The sequence below is a fragment of the Chelmon rostratus genome, chromosome 19, assembly GCF_017976325.1.
Source record: "Chelmon rostratus isolate fCheRos1 chromosome 19, fCheRos1.pri, whole genome shotgun sequence".
In the NCBI taxonomy this organism is placed as follows: domain Eukaryota; kingdom Metazoa; phylum Chordata; class Actinopteri; order Chaetodontiformes; family Chaetodontidae; genus Chelmon; species Chelmon rostratus.
Window position 1 is genome coordinate 11426808 of NC_055676.1, and position 18916 is coordinate 11445723.

Below are 18916 nucleotides of genomic sequence, written 5' to 3' on the forward strand. Positions count from 1 at the left end.
CGTCGCCCCAGCTCTGCGGCCTCCTCTGCGATTCAGCTGCTGCAGGAGCAGCTTGATGTTCACAGTGTAATCAAAGGCGGCACAAAGGGAAGACAGGAAGCAGTTGCGAATCATATATACATCATTTCTCTTACATCACACAAACAAGCGCGCACACACACATGCACTATACAATAGGTTTTTTCGTCAAACTAGTATTAGACCTTGGTAGCGTGCTTCTCTCAAAAGATATGAATAATGCAGCACAGAAATCTACATGAAAAGCAGGGATAATGAGAAGTAGAACAATGCTAAGAGGGATATGGGGCAGAATGAAGTGAGAGAGGATGGAGAGAGTGAAATAGAGAGCAACACTCAAAGGGATCTTGATTCTTTTTTTCCCAATCCGAGTTTAAATTGTATTCTTCCGTGGCTGCATCTGATATTTGTGCTGTCTGAACACAGTAAAGGGATGAGATTGGGTTCAGTCAGCACACTGCAACACTTTCAAAAATTCCCATTGTGATGTTTTAAAGTGAGACTACACAGCTGATGAAAGAAGAAATAACATTTCTCCTTTTACAAACGAAAACAGGAATTCATGAGAACTAAAACACACTCTTGCTCAATTTAATGCATTCAGGAGTTTTGCTTCTTCAGACCCACTTGGTCTGGTATGACCTGTGGCTCTGTGTTTGTGTGTGTGCTGACCTGTGTGGCTGTGGCTCAGGAGGTAGTCCACTTATCAGAAGGTCAGCGGTTCGATCCCTTCCCTCTGCAGTCTACATGTCGAGGTATCCTTGGGCAAGATAATTTGCCGAACTGGCCCCGATGATTAAAAGCTTGTATCTTGTGAAAGGGTGAATGCACTTTGAGTGGTCGTCGGACGAGAAAAGCGCTATATAAATACAGTCCAATTACCATTAGTTTACGTGAGCTAATGTTAGCAAACTTTATCTGGATATCGCTGTATAACTGAGTCAGCTATGTGACTACTTCTCTACATGTGCGATTGCTACATTACATTCTAGCATTCACCGCTATCCCATAAATGTCACCATTGCAGCTAATTAGCAAATGCTAATTTGCTGCAAATGTCTCGAGATAAACAGATTTGCATTTCCATTATGCAAGAACTGATGATTTTTAGTTAAAAACACAGCTTTTAGAGCTTGTTGTGAGTTAAAGCTAAAGTTCAAAATGTGTAGTGGTTATCCTTCCTTAAATGCACCAGCAGTGAATAAAAGGCGAGACAATCAAATCAAATGTTTACTGTACTAATTTAGACTTGTATATTTTTGTGAGGAATCGCCAAAGGACACAGCACAACGTCCACAAAGACAGACCTCTATTGCTCTCTCGCTTGCACACACATGCATGCACACGCACGCACACACACACACACACACTTGCGTCAAAAGGCGGTGCTAGTAGTAGTAAACATTTGAAAGGAACAGGGGTAATTCACTTGATAAATGTCAACCAAAATGAAGCTATCAGCTGAAAGCAATTTCCTTGTGCTTGCCTGTGTTCTGCGCCAGGGACTTGGGAGATTTTCACCCCTCCATCGATCATGAAGCCTCTGTTTTAGGCCAAGGTACACAATGCCCTCAAATTGCTGACATATGGACCCAGAATCACCACAAAAACCTGCCATTTCCACCCAACCCCTCCTCTGTCCCGACGCAGCCACTCCTCTGCTAAACTCTTGTTTATCCAATGACTCGGATCTGTTTAGGCCATTAAAGCAAAGCCATTGAGGGAGACGGAGGGCCAAGGCAAATGCAATAAAGCCGCAAACTGTAGCGTGCAGCTTAGCGCTGCTACCAGCTAACACCAAAGATGAGAAAGAACACAGTGGAAGCTGCACAATCACTATTCCTCATTTAATTTTCCCAATTTAAATGCATTTTTAAAAATGTGTGCAATGTTGCAGCACTGTAGTCATCATGTGACTGGTTGACTATAAGACCAAGTGTGAGGGCAGACTTTTAAAATGAACACCTGCGCTGCCTGCGACCAGTAGCAGAGGAAGCAAAACAAAACACGATCAAAATGAAGACACCGGCCACGTAATAGTACAGAAAAGCCTCCAGCTGGTCTGAACAGCAGAGAGATGAAAGCACAGCCATGTGTGTGTCGCTGGGCCGCTTGTCATTGATCCACACATGCTACAATTCCTGACCGAGGCTTTAAAAGTGCAGATATTTAAAGGCAAAGAGGGCCAAGTGTACAACATTAAAAAAGCCTCTTTTCCTAATGGACAACTGTGGTGCCAGCAGCCAGGGCCCAGAGATCTGTACACAGGAAAAGTCCATTATCACTCTGACTAATGGAGGAGGGGGTGACTTCAAACTAAAAGTGGAGAAAAAGAAAAGAAAACAAGAGCGAGAAAGATGACGCACATGGTACAAAGCAGCGTTTCTTTAATGGAGTCCATCAATAATGTTACTTTCCCGACTTTATTGTCGAGAGAGCAGCCGTATTATCAATCCTCGACAGGGGCAGAAATTAAAGGCCTTTTTTTTCTCAAGTGCATTTTTTAACAGACTTCGAATCAATGCGAAACAAATGTTTGGCAACACGCTAATGATATCCTGCGTCTCTGGAACAAACTCTCTCTCCCTTCCTCTCTCGTTCTCGCCACCAAGACAAACCCGCAGCCAGTTTACATTCAGATGGGTGCGCTTGTTTTATATAAACAGACAGCCCTTGTGGCAAGGGGTTTGATTAGGAGGAGGTCCGCAAATCCCATTAAAAGTCCATTCGTCCCTCGCTCGCTGTTTGTTTGAAGACAGGAAGAGTAACAAGGCAGGAGGGAGGAGACTGGCAGTCTGTCGTTGTTGTTGTTGTTGTTTCCGTGCCAATTTCTGTTTATGTGCCGACGGTTAAACACAGATATCACCCAACAGCGATGAGCAGATCTTTGCCAGTGATGTGGGCAAGAACCGAGGCTCAGTTTCTGCCAGCAGCACCGGAACATGTACAGCAAGACAAACTCTGTCCTCAATGTGACCGAGTCCATGTATGTTTTCAACACGTAAAGAATGACATGTTGCTTTTGTTATGTATGTCCATTTGTAGGTTCAGCTCCAACCAAATGACACCGTGTCAAAAAAGAAGACCTGTCCGTTTCTATCCACCGTCACACTCAGCCTAACAGCTCCTTGGTCTTGGCTGCAAGCTGTTTGTCAATGTCCACCGTCATGTTGTCCGACATTTGCTGAATCTGTGAAGGCAGAGGGGAAGATGGAAAAGGATTAAACTACCTGAATGTACATTTTGGGCTCACTTTTCACGTCCCTCTAGAGTATGTCTACTAAGGGTGACATCAAGTAGCTGCGATATGAACACACGAGACTGATGATTAATTTCTCACACGGTGAAATACTACCATTGGAAATGAATAATTAGGAAATTACTTTATGCTTTAACTATAATTTCCCTTCAGAGAAAGCTGTACAGTTTGGCCGCGGTTACAGCAGTTTCAGGTATTCTAAGCTCGAGGTATCAGTTTCCTCTTTGACTCAGTTTGTGACTCATCTGTCACATCCAGTCACTCATCTCAACCTTCCTTGAAATTTCCCATCCTCAGCCTGATTTATCAGTTAAGAAGCTTTATGAAGCCCAATCAACGCTGTCTGTCTCTATGAGGAACAGCACTGTCTCTTTTCCTGTACCTGTTTTTCTACAAGCCGTATGGTGTCCTCTGAGTGTCCTTCCTTCGCCTTTTTGACCTGTGTGACAGCGTTAGCTCGCACCTTCCTCAGCGAGTCTTTCGCCTTGTTGCTCAACTGTTTGGCCATCTTGGCGAGGTTCTCTCTGTGTTCTCGTGTTACTCTGCGGGGGAGGGAGGAGACGAGGGGACAAGACCAAAGAGTAAGACAGAAGACAACAATGGAGAAGATAACAATCCCTGGAAGAATCAACTCATCCATCCTTTTTATGTCTTTGTATGCAGTTTGACGACATGATGAAGGGTGATATTAGCATTAAAAGGTCAATGGAGAAAGTGTACTTCCTGCTTTTGAGAGGAGCCAAAGCATGTGATACCAGACGTCTAGGAAAGTAAGATGTACTGGGTTTAACATTCAAAGTACCTTCAAGCTGCATACAGAGACCTGACAAGAAAGGGTTAGTCGGTCACCTGGTCGGTACTGTACGGAAAATACAAAACACATAATTGTGCAGAGATGACATTGTGAAAAAAAACCCAACGTCCTCACGTGCAAATGAGAATATTAAGTGCATGTGGGCATCAAGTCTAATCATTTTAGCTCTGACTCGTTGGAACATCAAACGACAATCACTCGCCGAGGTCTCGTGCCAGAGCTGAAACATCCGTCATCCCAACAACTTTGAATTCACTTTGCATTTGTTAATCACTCAGAAAATCCTACTTCCCATTTCACTCGCCATCTTTGTCCTTAATTGGCTTTTTTTCGTTGTTTTTCCCTCGGGGACTATTTGCAAACAATCCAAGTGCAGCGTCTATTTACCGCAAACAATACGGCCTAATTACTGATTCCAGGGCCAATCAAGGAGCGCCTTCTCTTTGGAAATGCAAATGGAGGCTCGGAGCGTGCCGAGACTGATTGCAGGGGGAAAGCAGTCTGACTCTTGTCTCCCTCCTCTGCCAGACACCTGCTGCTCCAGTGCGCACACACACGTGCACATGAACACAGCCCGGCGTTTATGCATGTATGCTTACAAGCACATGTGTGTATACGTAAAAAAAAACAACCCATACTGTATACACACACAGAGTGCTTCAGTGGAGTGAGTGACGGATAGTTTTCTGTGAGGTTGTTTGACTTGGCAGACAGAAAAAGAGAGAGAGTGAGCGAGTGAGAGAGGTCTAGTCAGGATAAAGAGAGAGAGTGACCGGACCCTCACATCAACACACTGGGGGTCTCTATACATCTACAGACAAAAGTCAATAAATTTGTCACTTATAGTTCAGATGAGGGGATTTGTTAATGGGGAGACATTCAAAACCATGCATTTAACTGATTAAGGTTTAACTATGATCAATTACACAATGTACTGATTATTTCATTGGTTTATTGGATAATTATTTACTCTACGAAAGCTCAAAAATAATGTCAAATGTCTTTTACAGGTTAACAGAGCATGAAAAAAGATGTCTTAAACTTGATTCTGTCTAATTAAAAAAAAACTTAAGGATCTAGAAATTCTGCTCAATTAGCATTTTGTTATCTGTAAGTAAGTGAGTGATTTGCTAATTATCAGTTAATAGTTTCAGGACTCGTTGAAGTTTATGCTAAATAAGATGGATGGCGTTTCTGGCCTTGGGGCTGCTTGTGTGTGTGTGTATATGTGTGTGTGACAGAGAGAGTGTGTGTCCAAAAGAAACTCACTTGGGTATGGGCACCTTGATGATCGTCCCGTCCACCTCTGGGTTAAGGTTCATGCTATTCTCTCTCAGGGCACGGGCAGCAGCCGCTGTAGCCTGAGGGCGCGCGCACACACACACACACACGCACACATGCACACACACAGGGGTGAATGGAAAAGCAGCACAGCTACAACTGAAGGTAGTGGCCCAGCTCCAGCTGGCAATTATTAAGGTGTTGTGGCGTGTATGTAGTGTGATGTAGTGTGTGTGTGTGTGTGTGTGTGTGTGTTTGGGTGTGGTGTGTGTGTCAGGGGAAGCCCATGCAGTGTGGAAGTGCCTTGGGCCACTGTCAGCAGTCGGCCCTGTGGGACAGGACTGAGAGGTTGCAGGGCAGGGCGTTGACCCGCGGTGACCTCACAGGAGAGTCTGCTTGTGCTTGTGTATGAGACATGGACACATACACAACACACACATGTGACTGTGTATGTTCTCATTTTTGGATTTTTTTTAAAATCTAATATATTTTCAGATATAAAAGCAGATATCTGCTTGTTTCTGAAGATGGGAAAAGGGCAATGATCTTAAGGTGATGGGTTTGATGAAAAAAACACATGCACGTGTCTGATTTTTGCTAAGCAATAACAATTGTATGTTGCAGAAGTAAAATTCAAAACTGATGATGTGAGAAAACTTCCTCACGTAATTATCATTATTTTTGGGCAATAAAACATTGAATTGCTATAGTCTTCTCTGTATAAACAACACATGCATGCAGCTGTGCTAATAGTAGCATTACTAGACTTTTGGATATGGGTTATTCATGCTCTTGCCTTATGGGGTCTTTTCATAGAAGATGTTTTGACTTGTCACAGTAGCAAAAGCGCAGGTGTAAATAATACAACGACTGATGGTTGAATTTAATTTAATTTAATTAAATTGACTTACTCGGACACCTGAACAGAGCAGAGCCGTTGTTAATGTTGTCAGTAACACATGCGCCTTTCCTTCTATGCCAAGTCAAAACGCCTCTTGTTGTGTGCAAGTCTCTGTCTGAAAATGCAATGTTTTTATTGAAAGTTAGTTTTGTCACCAGCCTTTCCCTTCATTCCCTTCAAATCTGGCATCATCACGCATGACATCGCATGTTTTTTAACTGAATAAAAAATCTTGGTCTAAATGCAAACAAGGAAAAGAGCCGATCTGATCCAAAGCCATCTTCTTGACAAATCAGAAACAGGTTTGTCCACATTAACAGCAAACGTGAAAATGTGTCCTTCTGATCTGCACTGAGCAACTACATCAACAGAAGTAAATAGTGAGGATCGTCATGGATTTGGGACCCAGAATATCTCCTGCACATTTGTCAGAACTATGACTAGAAATGGAAACATCTGCAGAAAATGTCCCTCTCCTCAGCTGTTGCTGGCTTGTTGAGAGAGTTGAAAAAAAAATGCAACTAATATTTCCCAAACACCATCTGTCATATTTTTAAAGGACGAAGATAATGCGAGGGAAATGAAAAGAAGAGGAGTGTGTTTTGTGAGGGAACAAGTGGTCCAGTGTCAACATGGACACTGGCTGGAGATGCAGCTGTGCTTGTAAATGCTAAATGATATCGCAGAACGACACAGGATCAGACAAAGACGTGGTTGAGAGGGTCTGAGAAGTGTTGATAATATCAGATGATTAATGTACTGCCTTCATTGGAATTTACTTTAAAATAGTGTGTGCTCGGAAGGCCGGCAGGCAGGCAGAGGAAGACGCATGCATGTTGACTCAATGGTAAATACTAAAACAGCATTCACAGATGCGAAACATAAAAACTTGATCCACCATATACAATCCTCTCAGTGCAGCACAGACTACATTAGAACCAGAGAGCTATAGTTAAACAGTGCATACAGACAAGCGGGGAGGAAGCCAAATCCTTTGAATTACTCAAAACAAAGTCACACTCCTCAAACCAGTTCTGCAACCGCATGACAATTCCCTCAGCAGAGCTGTACAAAAGTGTGCAAATGTGCAACTTGAGGAAAAAAAGAGCATAACATAACATTTCCTTTTTCACTCCTTTCTACCCGACTCCCCTTTCTGGCCTTTTCCACTGGGAGAAAGAAATGGCAGTGAGATTAAAGGAATTTATTTGTACGCATTAAACGAATTCATAAGGTTTCTTTTCTTTTCCTTTGTTAAAGTCATCCGGAGTACAGGCCCTCTGGTTGCTCTCTTTGAGCGTGGGGTGATAGATTCAACCCATACCTATGTTTGATTGTTCTCAGCATCAAATTCATCAGCGTTTCCCCTCTCCGACGACCACTCCGGTGGTTACGGGAAAAAAAAAAAAATGAGCGGAATTTCTCTGGAAAAGCTGTGCAGGTTCTGGTTAATATGTTGGAGAGGAAGAGAAATTACACTGAAGTTTCACATCAAACGCTTGACGGCCTGGTTCAAAGCAAAGGGGCGAGCGGTGAGGAATGTGAGCGAGAGTCCGCGTTTTTAATAAAAAAAAACATCCTGAAGAAAACACTTTACGAATGAAGCGGTGGGATGCTTTAACATGCACATGCACACACGCATCCAAAAACATACACACACAAAATTACCTCCTGACATAAGCATGCTGGTACACTGTGCCCTTCACAGGCTACTCTTAATGAATGAGTGGAAAACAATGGTTGGGCCTCTGGAGTGCCTGGTAATGGATAGGCATCATTATAAGCCTATTAGCCCTGGATACTGAGGACTCACCTTGTGTGTGGGACATGGGTAGCAGGGCATGACAGGGTAGCGTGTGTGTGTGTGTGTGTGTGTGTGTGTGTGTGTGTGTGTGTGTCAGAGTGTGTGTGTGTGTGTCAGAGTGTGTGTGTGTGTCAGAGTGTGTGTGTGTCAGAGTGTGTGTGGTCTGTGGTCGGAGTTTCTGGGAAGGAAACAGACTCAGCGAGAGACCATTCAGCCCGATTCAGGTAGATTTCCAGATCTGAGAGGCTGATACACACGTAGATTTGCATGTTGTTTTGTGATATTGGTACAAAAGAGAACAAAGAGGTGAAACCAAACGTCTCACGTTCACAAAAGGTGACCGGTAGGAGAGCAGAGGGTGGTGGAAGGTAGCGGTGGCAGCAGTTTTTTGTTGTGACAGACAGGTGCTGCTTTTGAAAGTCACTTGTGTTTATTAAAACTGGTAAATGTGTTTGAATTCTTGGAAAACTACATTTGTGGACATGCAGGTCTTTGAACTCTGGAGCAGGTTACCCAATCATGTAAAAATGGATGAGATTTTTAAAGAAATCTAGACTGAAACATCTCTGAAACTTTTGAATGGACTGCCATCAATCATCTTCTGTGCATTCATGGTCCCCAGGAGATGAATCCTGCTGACTATGGAGGTCTTTGGGAGTTTTCCTCCCTCTCACGATGAACTGCAATGACTTTTGTGATCCCTTAACTTTTTATCTAGTGCCCTTATCAGTTCAAAATGTCCATTTGTCTCATATTTTGGTTTATGATCACATACCTGCAAAACTATTGACATTCCCATCAGCCTCGGCTGCACTTTCTGTTTATTGCCAATAAACGAATGTTAGCCTGCTAACATGCTAAACCAAGATGGTAAACAAATAAACATACTTGCTTAACATTAGTGCGTTAACATTGTCATTGTAAGCATGTAAGCAAGCTGACATTAGCATTTAGCTTAAAGTGCAGCCTCACAGTGCCGTTACCATGGCTGTTACGTTTTGTTCTTGCACTTATGTGTATACATTTGTTTTTACACTTTGCAAACTACTTTTTTAGAACTTGAATTATAACTGTAATCATTATTATTAGCAGGTCTCTGATAGCTTGTATATGCCAGCATCACCTGTAATATGGCATCATTTATTATTTCTATTGAACTGAGCTGACTCCAGTTCTCAGGTTATACATAATGTTTCCTTATCTTCATGTCTATGACTCCTCATTTTAGATTTTGTAGATTGATACTGAAGTTATGCATGTTGGTTTTGTCATGCTTTTACCACACTATGCATTTGGGCTGGGCAATATGGCCAAAATCTTCTATCATGGTATTCATATGACGGTATATATCAGACACAGTAACTGTTCTGTAAATTCAATTAATAATGGTTTAAAATAACCACATTGTACTGATGGCATGCTTTACGTCCTTGCATCTTTTCATTTTTTTGTCATACAGAGTGTTTTTGTCAAAACGTTCTTCTGACTCTAAGGTGCGTCTTGTGCTTTGATTTTTGGACCAATGGATGCACCACACATCTTTTGGCTTTATTAAGAGGTCACTTGTGTTTCCACCTCCAGCGATGACAGCGGTGCAATGAAGTTTGCAAAGTACAGTTTTCGATTCAGTGTCAGATTTTCTAAACCCAAACCATCCACTCGACACAAGCTGCACCCCTTTTAGTAACAAGTTCTTCGCTCTCATTGGTTGGCTGGGATGCCTCCTGTCTGAATTTACAATTTCACTCTCCTCCACTCACTCTCTTCTTCTGTGGCTGTTGGTAAACCAAATACGTGAAAACATCACATGGTATAGACTGTCCATCTGTACCATGAATATACACATATCAAATGTATGCGTACTGGGTGAATTTACCACCTCAACCCTTAAAAAAGTGCACTTGAACTTTGCTAACAGTTGCATCTCATGAGAAGAGGTGCAAACAGTGCACCATGTAGCTGTATATCTGCCCAATGGCTAATGAGATCAAAGAGAACTACCCCATCAGTCATGACTGTTTGCGGATAGATGATTGTATAATGTCGTGTTAAATGCTAAAAAAACACATTTCAATTTTCCAGACCACCAGAAAGTCTGGCCACTAAAAATGTGAGTTGCCCCCATGGAGAAAAAAAATCTTTCTGGAGCTCTGATTAGTACGGTGTTGTATCATCTATGAAAGAAAGGAGGGAGAGAAAAGGGAGTAAAAAAAAAAGAAAAAGAAAAAGAAAAATAATCCATTCCTTCCTAACCCGGGGGTAAAATGAGGTCATTTCCTATTCTGTGACAACTCACACGCAGACATAACCACATCTCAACGCACGCACACACAGGGTTTAGGCTCTTGTTGCTATCTTTCACCCCAGAACAAAGGGCTTCTAGAGTGATCAATCAATTAACATCTGAGACACAGTTGGAGAGAGAGGCAGGTCAGCTTTCATTTAAACAGAGATGTGGGCTTAGAGTTCTGGTCTGGCTCACTTTTCCTTTGTGAGGACCGTCTATCTGTCTGTGCTTGGATTATTTTCATAAAGCTTTTAGTTACTGTGCGCTTGTCCGCGTGACAAACAGATACCACAACGAAGAATCTGTGTGTTCTCGTGTTTGGCTGTGCGTGTTTGTGTGTGTGTGTGAGCACCTTACCTCTGGGAAGCTGCTCATGTTGATCATAATGAGCTGAGGTGATTTCATGGAGACCTGACCCAGCTGGTTGAGAGGAAACTTCCCATCTTGGGTCTTCACCACAATGTGATCCAGAGCTCCTAAACAAATATAGACAAATCTAGTTGTTTATTTACTTAATTTATTTACCTACATAGACAATTTAAGGCATCATTTCCTGTTTCCATGTGCAATGCAGTGATTCTGAGCATCTGCACATCTGCAGGCCAATTATATCAGCCAATATTGAATATAGCAGCATTTGCAGCAAGAAAGTTTTTATAGGGTGAATTCTATGTGCATTTGACTTTTTTCTAAATTCAAGCTGAATATAATTTAGAAAACAATAATTTAAAAGAATATAGTTGTTCAAAATGTGCTGTTATCTTAACCATACTGTCGTTTTTAATAATAAAGTTTATTGTTAATCTGTAAAATATCTTTACTCAGACATATCTTTGTCCCAGAACATTTATCTTATGTGTTTAAGTAAAGAAAAGAGTGAAGATTAATGTATTATTGTCAGATATGTTTTACTCAGTCAAGCTGTGGTAAATACAGTTTAGGAGCTATAGGACACTTTTTGCATGCAGACCTAATATAAAGGAAAACACAGCGTCCATCATCCAGTCAGACAGACAGATTAACAAAATATATAGACAGACAGACAGATGAAGCCACAAGAGTAAGTCAAAAACAAAAATAGAAAAATTAAAGCGCATTGTCAGACTGTTGAGAGTCTCCACAGTCTATAGTCTCTCGTCACTGTCAACACTGAGTGAAGCAACGGTAAGTTTGCCCACATGAGTTGACTTCTTTCCCCTCTCCTCCTCTACACCCTCACTCCATCCACTCCCCCCTCTCCCTCTCCCTCTCCTCCATCTGGCTAACCTCAGACGCGGTTGTTTCCTTCTTCTCCGCCTCTGCCTTACATCACCCGCTCCCAGCTTACCCACTGGGGGCTGTGCTGGTGGCGTGTGTGGAAAGGGAAGGGGGGGTGAAGGGGAGGTGAGCCAATGGTGTAATTTTCTCTATACGACCAATTTATCATATGATTTTGAGGGCCCAAAACATACATGTAGCGGTCAGAGATTAGATGCAGAAGAAGAAATTAAAAACAAAAGGTTGATATGATGTGATGAAATGGATACCTTTTATTTAAAGGCTGCAGCCCGACTCAATTACTGTCTACCTGCCTGCCAATTATTCTGCCTCCCTGTCTGACTTCAAACATCCATTTGTGTGCAGCTCAGACCCTGCCTGTCCCGCAGTCCGTCTCACAGCGCTCTCTGTGTATATGCAGACAGTTCATGTCCATATCTGTGACCTTCTGCCTGTCCGTCTTTGTTACCTGTGCCTTGACAATGAGCACCTACACATCTGCGAGTGCTTTAGGAGGATGGAGAGACAGACAGAGATTTCTGTAACTACGCAGGTGGAGGGTGAGGAGGGGTACAGGGGTGCAGAGAGAGGATGGCTTTGGAAGCAGTTGCCAAAGTGACGAAGAACACTTCGGCAAAACATTACATATACTGATAATAAATATTTCTTCTGCTTTTCCTCTAAAAACGGTTTGTTTGAGTTGGAGTTACTAACATGAACAATTCCACATCGTCATAAATGATCATCACGTAACAAGCAGCTGTCCTGTTCAGCGGAGATGTGGGTAAATATGTTTAGTTAATCTTTACCGTTCATAGATGTGTCATCATCATGTGGTTGGTTGGTCCATGTTGCATTCACTGCGCTCAGCCACGACTACACAAACGAGCCAGCTTTAGCTGCCTTTGACTAACACCAAGGTGTGCAGTTGTTTGCTCGGCACCAGAGCTTGACTGATGACTTGAGTCTAACGAGCTGTAAATGCAACACTCACATATCATCAGCTTTTAAGTGGACATGCTGAACTTGTTAGTATACAGTTGCTTTACTTTAAAGTTTTACTATCTACACACAAAAACAATTATAGAGCAGCATTAGCGTTCGTTTAGAGTCCTGCTTCTGGTCACCTGGTGAATGTAAGTCTGTTTTGGTTGTTTTTGGTCTCACCTGACTCCTAAGGGAAATATCTGTTTTTTTAAGCTGTTAAATGCTCAACTATGGTACCGTGTTTGTCAACTTTGTTGCTTGGTGCTGGATAAATAACCTACAGCTGTTTTTTAGAGTCTTCACCTGCTGCGTCTAGAAAAAACAGCAAGAGCAGCATGAGTGACAGTGAATCAAAAAAGTAAAGCTGTGGGCCGTAAAACCAAAACAGTGAGCTGAAAGATGCAAAAACAGGAGGAAAACAGTGGAGTCGGGTGACGATTATCCATGAGTTTCTCACTAGTTCGACCCTTCTTCATATAAAACATATTGATTATAGCAGCTTTAATGTGTGGTGGTGGTGTTGTTCTGGTTTTATTGGAAATTACTTAGCTGATATATTTGGGAGCAATGAGTCCATTTAGTCTTTGTAGTCACCTTGAAGTTGCCAGGCAACCAGCACTCAACAGAGAGACATCAGACTTGTATCAGTGTTCTCATTTAAGTGAATTCGTGTATTTTCTGAAATGTCGAACTACTCCTTTAAGCTCCAATAGCTCTGGGAAGATCTGTTGGTACCTGAAGGTATTTCTGAGTATTTTTACATAACTGCTGTTGTTGTGTCTCAGTCCACTTTGTCTTAACAAAGTTTCCATGGAAACTGAGCTTATTTTTGGGCTGGAGCACCCATCAATGACTAACCACAATATGGTGGTCATAGCTTCTCTCTGCATCTATCTGTCTGTGACTGTCTGCTATATGATTCGCCTGAAACACACTAACAAACACATGCACACATGAGTACATGCAGTCATATCCACACACACACACTCATAAGCTTAATGAGAGCCAGATGAGAGGTTTGTCGAACACACGAACACCCACACACACACACACGAACACACACACACACACACACACTTGGACAAATGACGTCATTCCATTCCACCATCTCATCTCTCCTGTCAGCTCTAAGTCCTGCTGCCTCCCTGGATTACTGTGCAGCTGGACAGAAGAGAGGAGGACGGAGGGACGGGAGGAGAGCAGTGAGGGATAGAGAGAGGTGGAGGGAGGAGACAGAGAGGACAACAGGATGGAGAGAAAGAGGCAAAACTGACAAGAGAAAGAGGAGGTGGACTGACGAGTTGGTGGGAGTAAAGTGGGGAACTCTCAAAAATTCTTGACCTGTGAACAAATGTTTCCCCGTGGGTCAATAACAAATTTGAATTCAAAACCAGGAGATAGAGATTGAAAGTATGGTGTGAGTGGAGGCCAATATCTAAATCTGGGAATTGTTGGATAAACAAAACAAAAGAGTAAGTGATGGAGGGGTAAAGGGAGGGACCGAAGATTGAAAATGACTCAGACCAAGAAATTACTGAATGATGAGTGGAGGAAGAAAAAAGCTGAAGGGAACAAAACGAAGAACGGACAGATAAATGAGTTAAGAACAATGAAACAGTTGAACAAGACGGGCCATTGAAATCAAGATTGTGCATGCTGTGTGTGAAAGCAAAAAGGTTTGCACATGTTGCAGATGCCAGAGAAAGCGCACTTCTCATCCCAAGGAGGAAAACAGCTCAGACACTTAGAGTTTGAAGTCTGTAGCAGCTGCCTCCTCCCTCAGGAGCTTCCATTACACACCCCACTTCTGACTCCCCTGAGCCCAGCTCCCATTTGTTAGAACCCAGAGGCAAAGGGTCAAGACCTGGATATAGCTGGGGAAAGAGAGGTCAAACTGGAGTCAAGGTAGGGTCACACTGGGGCTCACTTTCAGGCCTGAGGCGCTTTGTCAGGTAGATGTAGACAAGGAGGAGGAAGACTAACTGAGTTCAAAATGTGCCTGTGATGTGCTGTTAAGAAGGAAAGGTCTTGTGTGCACAGAACAGGATGCAGTTGAAAAATAAAACTGCACTGCAACAGTCAGTGCACACTTCATGTATCCGTGCACTGCAAAACGTCAGCTCTTAAAAACAGGAAAAAAAGCGATAAAATTAGGGAAATGTTACTTAAAATAACCTTGATTTAAGATATTTCATCTCACTTAGATTTGGCTTTTTGCGGCGTGACGTCTGGTGTTTGGTATTCATCTTTCAAATTCAAAGTAGAAATCAGTATGTGGGGTGATATTCCTATTGTTCTAGTATGTTTCTCTTCTTTAACCCAGCTAACACTAAAAGGAAACAGCAAGCTAAGCAATGAAATTCAAGAAAGTTCTCCTCTCTGTAAGGAGACTTAAACTTTGAACTTGAGAGTCAAATTATTCATGCGTTTTTTTGGCCTTTGTGCATGAGCATGTTAAGTTTGAGAAACAAACAGAAGAGAGACGTAGGGAGACACAGGCAGGCAGACGACACGAGAAGAAGTCCAGGAAAGAAACAGAGGTAAGCTGAATACCAGGCGAGGTTCGGATGCTGAGGTTGCGTGTGAAGTCATCTTTGAGTGCACTGAGAACATCCGTCATTTCCGCCTCCACTCCTTCCAGACTGATGATGTCTTGAACCAGGGTTGAATTAATATTCACCTTAGCTGACTGGCTCTTTGCCTTGGCTTGGAAGATGAAGAGAGGGGAAGGAGAAAGGCAGTGAGGGAAGAGTGGAGACTCATATCTAAGACAAATAACGTCTAATCAACTAACCCACATTCATGCCAACTGAAGCACAGAAGTTGCACTCATGTGAACTCCAGTCTCCTCACTGACCTTTTGACTTCTTTGTGGCATAAAGCCTGGCCCATGCAGCAGGGTAGAAGGTGGTGGCGGGGTACAGAGGCGGTGCAGTGACCCTGGAGGTGGCTACGAGGGGCCTGAGCTGTCCCACCAGGGCCTGACAAAGCAGCGGTCGTAGCATGTTCAAGTGATTCAAAGTCATAACTGTCAAGAGAAAAAGGAATAATGAGAAAGTTACCAAAAATGTTAGATGAGGTATTTGTTGAATTTGGAAGGAAAACATTTGATTAAATCTGATTTTGTTCACAGACCAGCTAAAGACACGGCTGCTAATCCTGATTGAAATAAAGCAATAGCTCATATCAGCCAGTAGGAGGTAGGCCTACATCTTATTCTGAAGTACAACGATACCATGGTCTTTTTTCTCTATATTGTGACCATTTATGACAAAAAATACTATCATATATATTTCATTTGCAGTGTCAACGATATCTGTTTGCAACCAACATTCAGTTACCACTTTATGATCATTCTGAGGGATGTCGTTTGTTGTGTTGTTGAATAGTATTGAATTATACTGAGAGGTGTTCCTGTTATTTAGCCCAGCCTCATTGATGTAAGAGGAGGGGGGCAAAATAACAGAAACACCTGTCTGTATAATGCAGTACAGTTCAACAGCAGCATATGCAACTCCTCCCACACTGCCATACATAGAGCCTCATGGCAAAGATGCCAAAGTGACAGCAACCACAAAATTAATGGTAGAGCAAAATCTGTGATGGTCGCAGTACAGACTGTCATATCATCCATCCCTGTTCAGCTGAGCACAGTTCAGTTATTATTCAGGGAGCTGGTTCCAAGGTCCTGGTGCTGTGGCGGTCTGACTCACAGCGCTGACTTACTGGGCAACTTAATGGAAAGGAGCCATTAATTTTCCTGCTATGATGACAAGTCAAAATGTCTCCTGGGAATTAAGTCTGTTACTTTCTTCACTAATCAGTGAATTGTTTTGTTTATAAAATGGTGAAAACTGTCCGCCACAATTTCTTAGGGCCAGACGGTGATGGCTTCAGATGTCCGACCAACTCTCCAACACTTCAATGTACAAAACATAATAATCTGTTTTCTATCACATGAGGCAAACAAAAACCACAAATCCTCACAACTTGACAAGCAGAAACTGGGAAATGTTTGTTTTTTGCTTAAAAAAAAAAAGATACTAAAGTGGTTTCACCGCCTGGATAACAGACCTGAGCCTTTAGAATTTCTCTGTCAATACAAAGTACAGAGGAGGAAAAGAGGCTCTTGGAGAACTTCCTGCACTCAACTCTACAGGCCACATTATATACAATTACACTTCATCCCAAACACGTTCGTTCTCTTCCTCTTACACACAGAAATCTATAGGCCAAAACAAAGGCGACACTCAGCCCACGCACACTTGTTTGGGCATTCCTGAAGGGGAACCATTCAAATCTCACAACAACAGGAGACCAACCACTCCTTTTCTTTGGACTAACCACCTCCCAGCTCGCAGACTGGCTCTCGTGTGTGAACTGTGGCACTGAACCTCGGTGAACACACAGACAAGCACAGACAAACTGTGAGATATCCAAACCCACAGACACAAACACGCTGAAGCCCGTCTTTCACAGTCAGTGGCTGTGAACAGCCTGCAGCGTACTGCAGCCTGACTGACATCCTCTATTGACTGCTGTGTGTTTAGAACTGGAAGCTGTGAAGAGAAAGAAAGTCACACTGTTGCATTAGAGACAAGCTGGTCGCAAATGAGAAGAACTCTCCCAAATGCACCATATTTTTTCTGTAAAATGATAATTAGGAATTACTTGTGATTGTTGTGGAAATGAAAAATAAAGAACTTGAACTTGAACTGAAAGCTGAAGGTGTTTCTCCACTCATCGAAGAGGATTAAAATAGGTGTCCGGAAACGTTTTCCTTAAACAGCCCATCATGTGCCGTTTTTGTGAAATTGTAGATTGCAAATTCTTCCTCAGGCCATTTAAAAGCCAAAACTCCCAGATCCGATTGTTGCTACGGCCATGCCACAAGACCCTTGTGTTCCAGCACTGACTCCAGATACTAACTGAAATCCATACATATCCCGACGGCAATATTTAGGCTAGACTGTGGACCACCAGCTACAATACAAACCCATGACAAACCCATCCATTGGCTGGCCAGTTTCCTGACAAGCTGATATGATACGGCGCACTGTGGCAGAGCAGATAGGCTCAGATGTGGGACGGTGACGGATCTCTTTAGAGCGGAAGCCAAGCGGAAAAAGTGAAGCACAGGTGTTCAGTGGGATACTGTAGCCGCATATCTTGTAGATTTCACACACAGCAGCAGCTGCAGACACACCTCTCTTTCTTCCAGTGGCAGAAGCCAGCTGGTGAGCCCGCATGATCTCTCCTCTGCCTATTTTCCAACATGAGCAAACAATAATACAGAAGAGCATACGCCGACGCTCTGCCACGTCAAACAAACTGTCCAGGCTGCACACACAATTATATTAAAATATCAGTTAACCTCTCAGGTATTTTTTTGTTTAACTGATTAACTGTTTAATTTAGTTCTGCCAGGAAAAAAAATGGCAGAAAATGGCAACAAATGATGCTCTCAGCTTCCTGGTACCCAAGGTCACGTGTTCAAATTGGTTGCTGAGATATTAATTGTACGTTGCTATAAAATAGAGAATATTAGACATTTTTGCTTAACAAATTACTTTTAATTGATTATCGTGATTGTTGCCGATTACTTTAATCTGTCGCCTGACCTTTTCCGGTCCTAGGCTACACTATTCACTGACTGGACCGCAGTACATCATCAATGTGTCTGATTTCTATTAAAATATCCCTGTGAAATAAAAATGACAGCTCAGTTTGACTTTTTTTAATCATGCGGGCGACAACAACGAACCTCAGCTGGGCATCTGAACATGTGTTTTTTCTGATATGTCGACACCAGTATGTCCTTTTATATTGTGACTGTTTTCTTAATGCCATTCAGTCCTGCCAGTCGTTCCCTGTCGAGGCAGATACCACGCAGATGCCCATTAAAAAGAAGACGTACATACAAAGCCTTGGTATAACTGACTGATCCTAACACTTCATGCAAGTTTAGCTGTGTGAAGGTCGGTGTGATGGGGACGTGCTCACAGCTTCACGCTTCTTCAGTTTTCAGCATCAACCGCGTAGCTGCTAAATAAAACATGACCGTTAATTCCAGCTCCAACCTCGCAAACCACAGCCTTTTAATCGAAATTAACCCAAACAACATACTTACTTTCAAGTTTAAAGTCTTCACAGGAGCGTGTTAGCTAAGCAAAGACCGCGTTTGACGTCTATGTTGTCATCATCACGCGCCGACTTACTCCGTCGTCTGGTTGTGTGTTTGAAACTTTACACGGCGTATACCGAATGAGCGGGGTTCCTGTCTGAAGCGACAGAGCAAGTGACTCGAA

At 42.7% G+C, this 18916-nt stretch overlaps 1 protein-coding gene across 2 annotated transcripts; it reads right to left on the minus strand.

Annotated features, from left to right (window-relative positions):
* Positions 1 to 1876: 1876 nt before the first annotated feature.
* On the minus strand, positions 1877 to 18833 carry mrrf (mitochondrial ribosome recycling factor). Of its 2 annotated transcripts, XM_041960147.1 has the most exons (8): positions 18739 to 18790; positions 18612 to 18653; positions 15466 to 15636; positions 15162 to 15314; positions 10722 to 10840; positions 5361 to 5452; positions 3660 to 3819; positions 1877 to 3208 (listed from the first exon to the last, which is right to left on the minus strand). In XM_041960147.1, exons 3-8 carry the CDS (start codon positions 15632 to 15634, stop codon positions 3131 to 3133), a joined length of 771 nt encoding a protein of 256 aa, XP_041816081.1. In that variant the 5' UTR covers positions 15635 to 15636; positions 18612 to 18653; positions 18739 to 18790; the 3' UTR covers positions 1877 to 3130. The 2 variants fall into 2 exon arrangements, with proteins under 2 accessions (XP_041816081.1, XP_041816080.1); XM_041960146.1 differs by lacking the exon at positions 18612 to 18653 and having other exon boundaries at positions 18739 to 18833.
* Between the last annotated feature and the right edge of the window lie 83 nt (positions 18834 to 18916).

Bases quoted from the DNA above. Each gene is read 5' to 3' on its own strand.
- mrrf (XM_041960146.1), bottom strand. From the start codon at position 15,634: ATGACTTTGAATCACTTGAACATGCTACGACCGCTGCTTTGTCAGGCC. The intron at 10,841-15,161 runs GTATTCAGCTTA...ATATTTGTTTAG, and splicing joins CAGCATCCGAACCTCGCCTG to GAGCTCTGGATCACATTGTG. The intron at 3,820-5,360 runs GTGAGTTTCTTT...CCTCCCCCGCAG, and splicing joins ATCAAGGTGCCCATACCCAA to AGTAACACGAGAACACAGAG.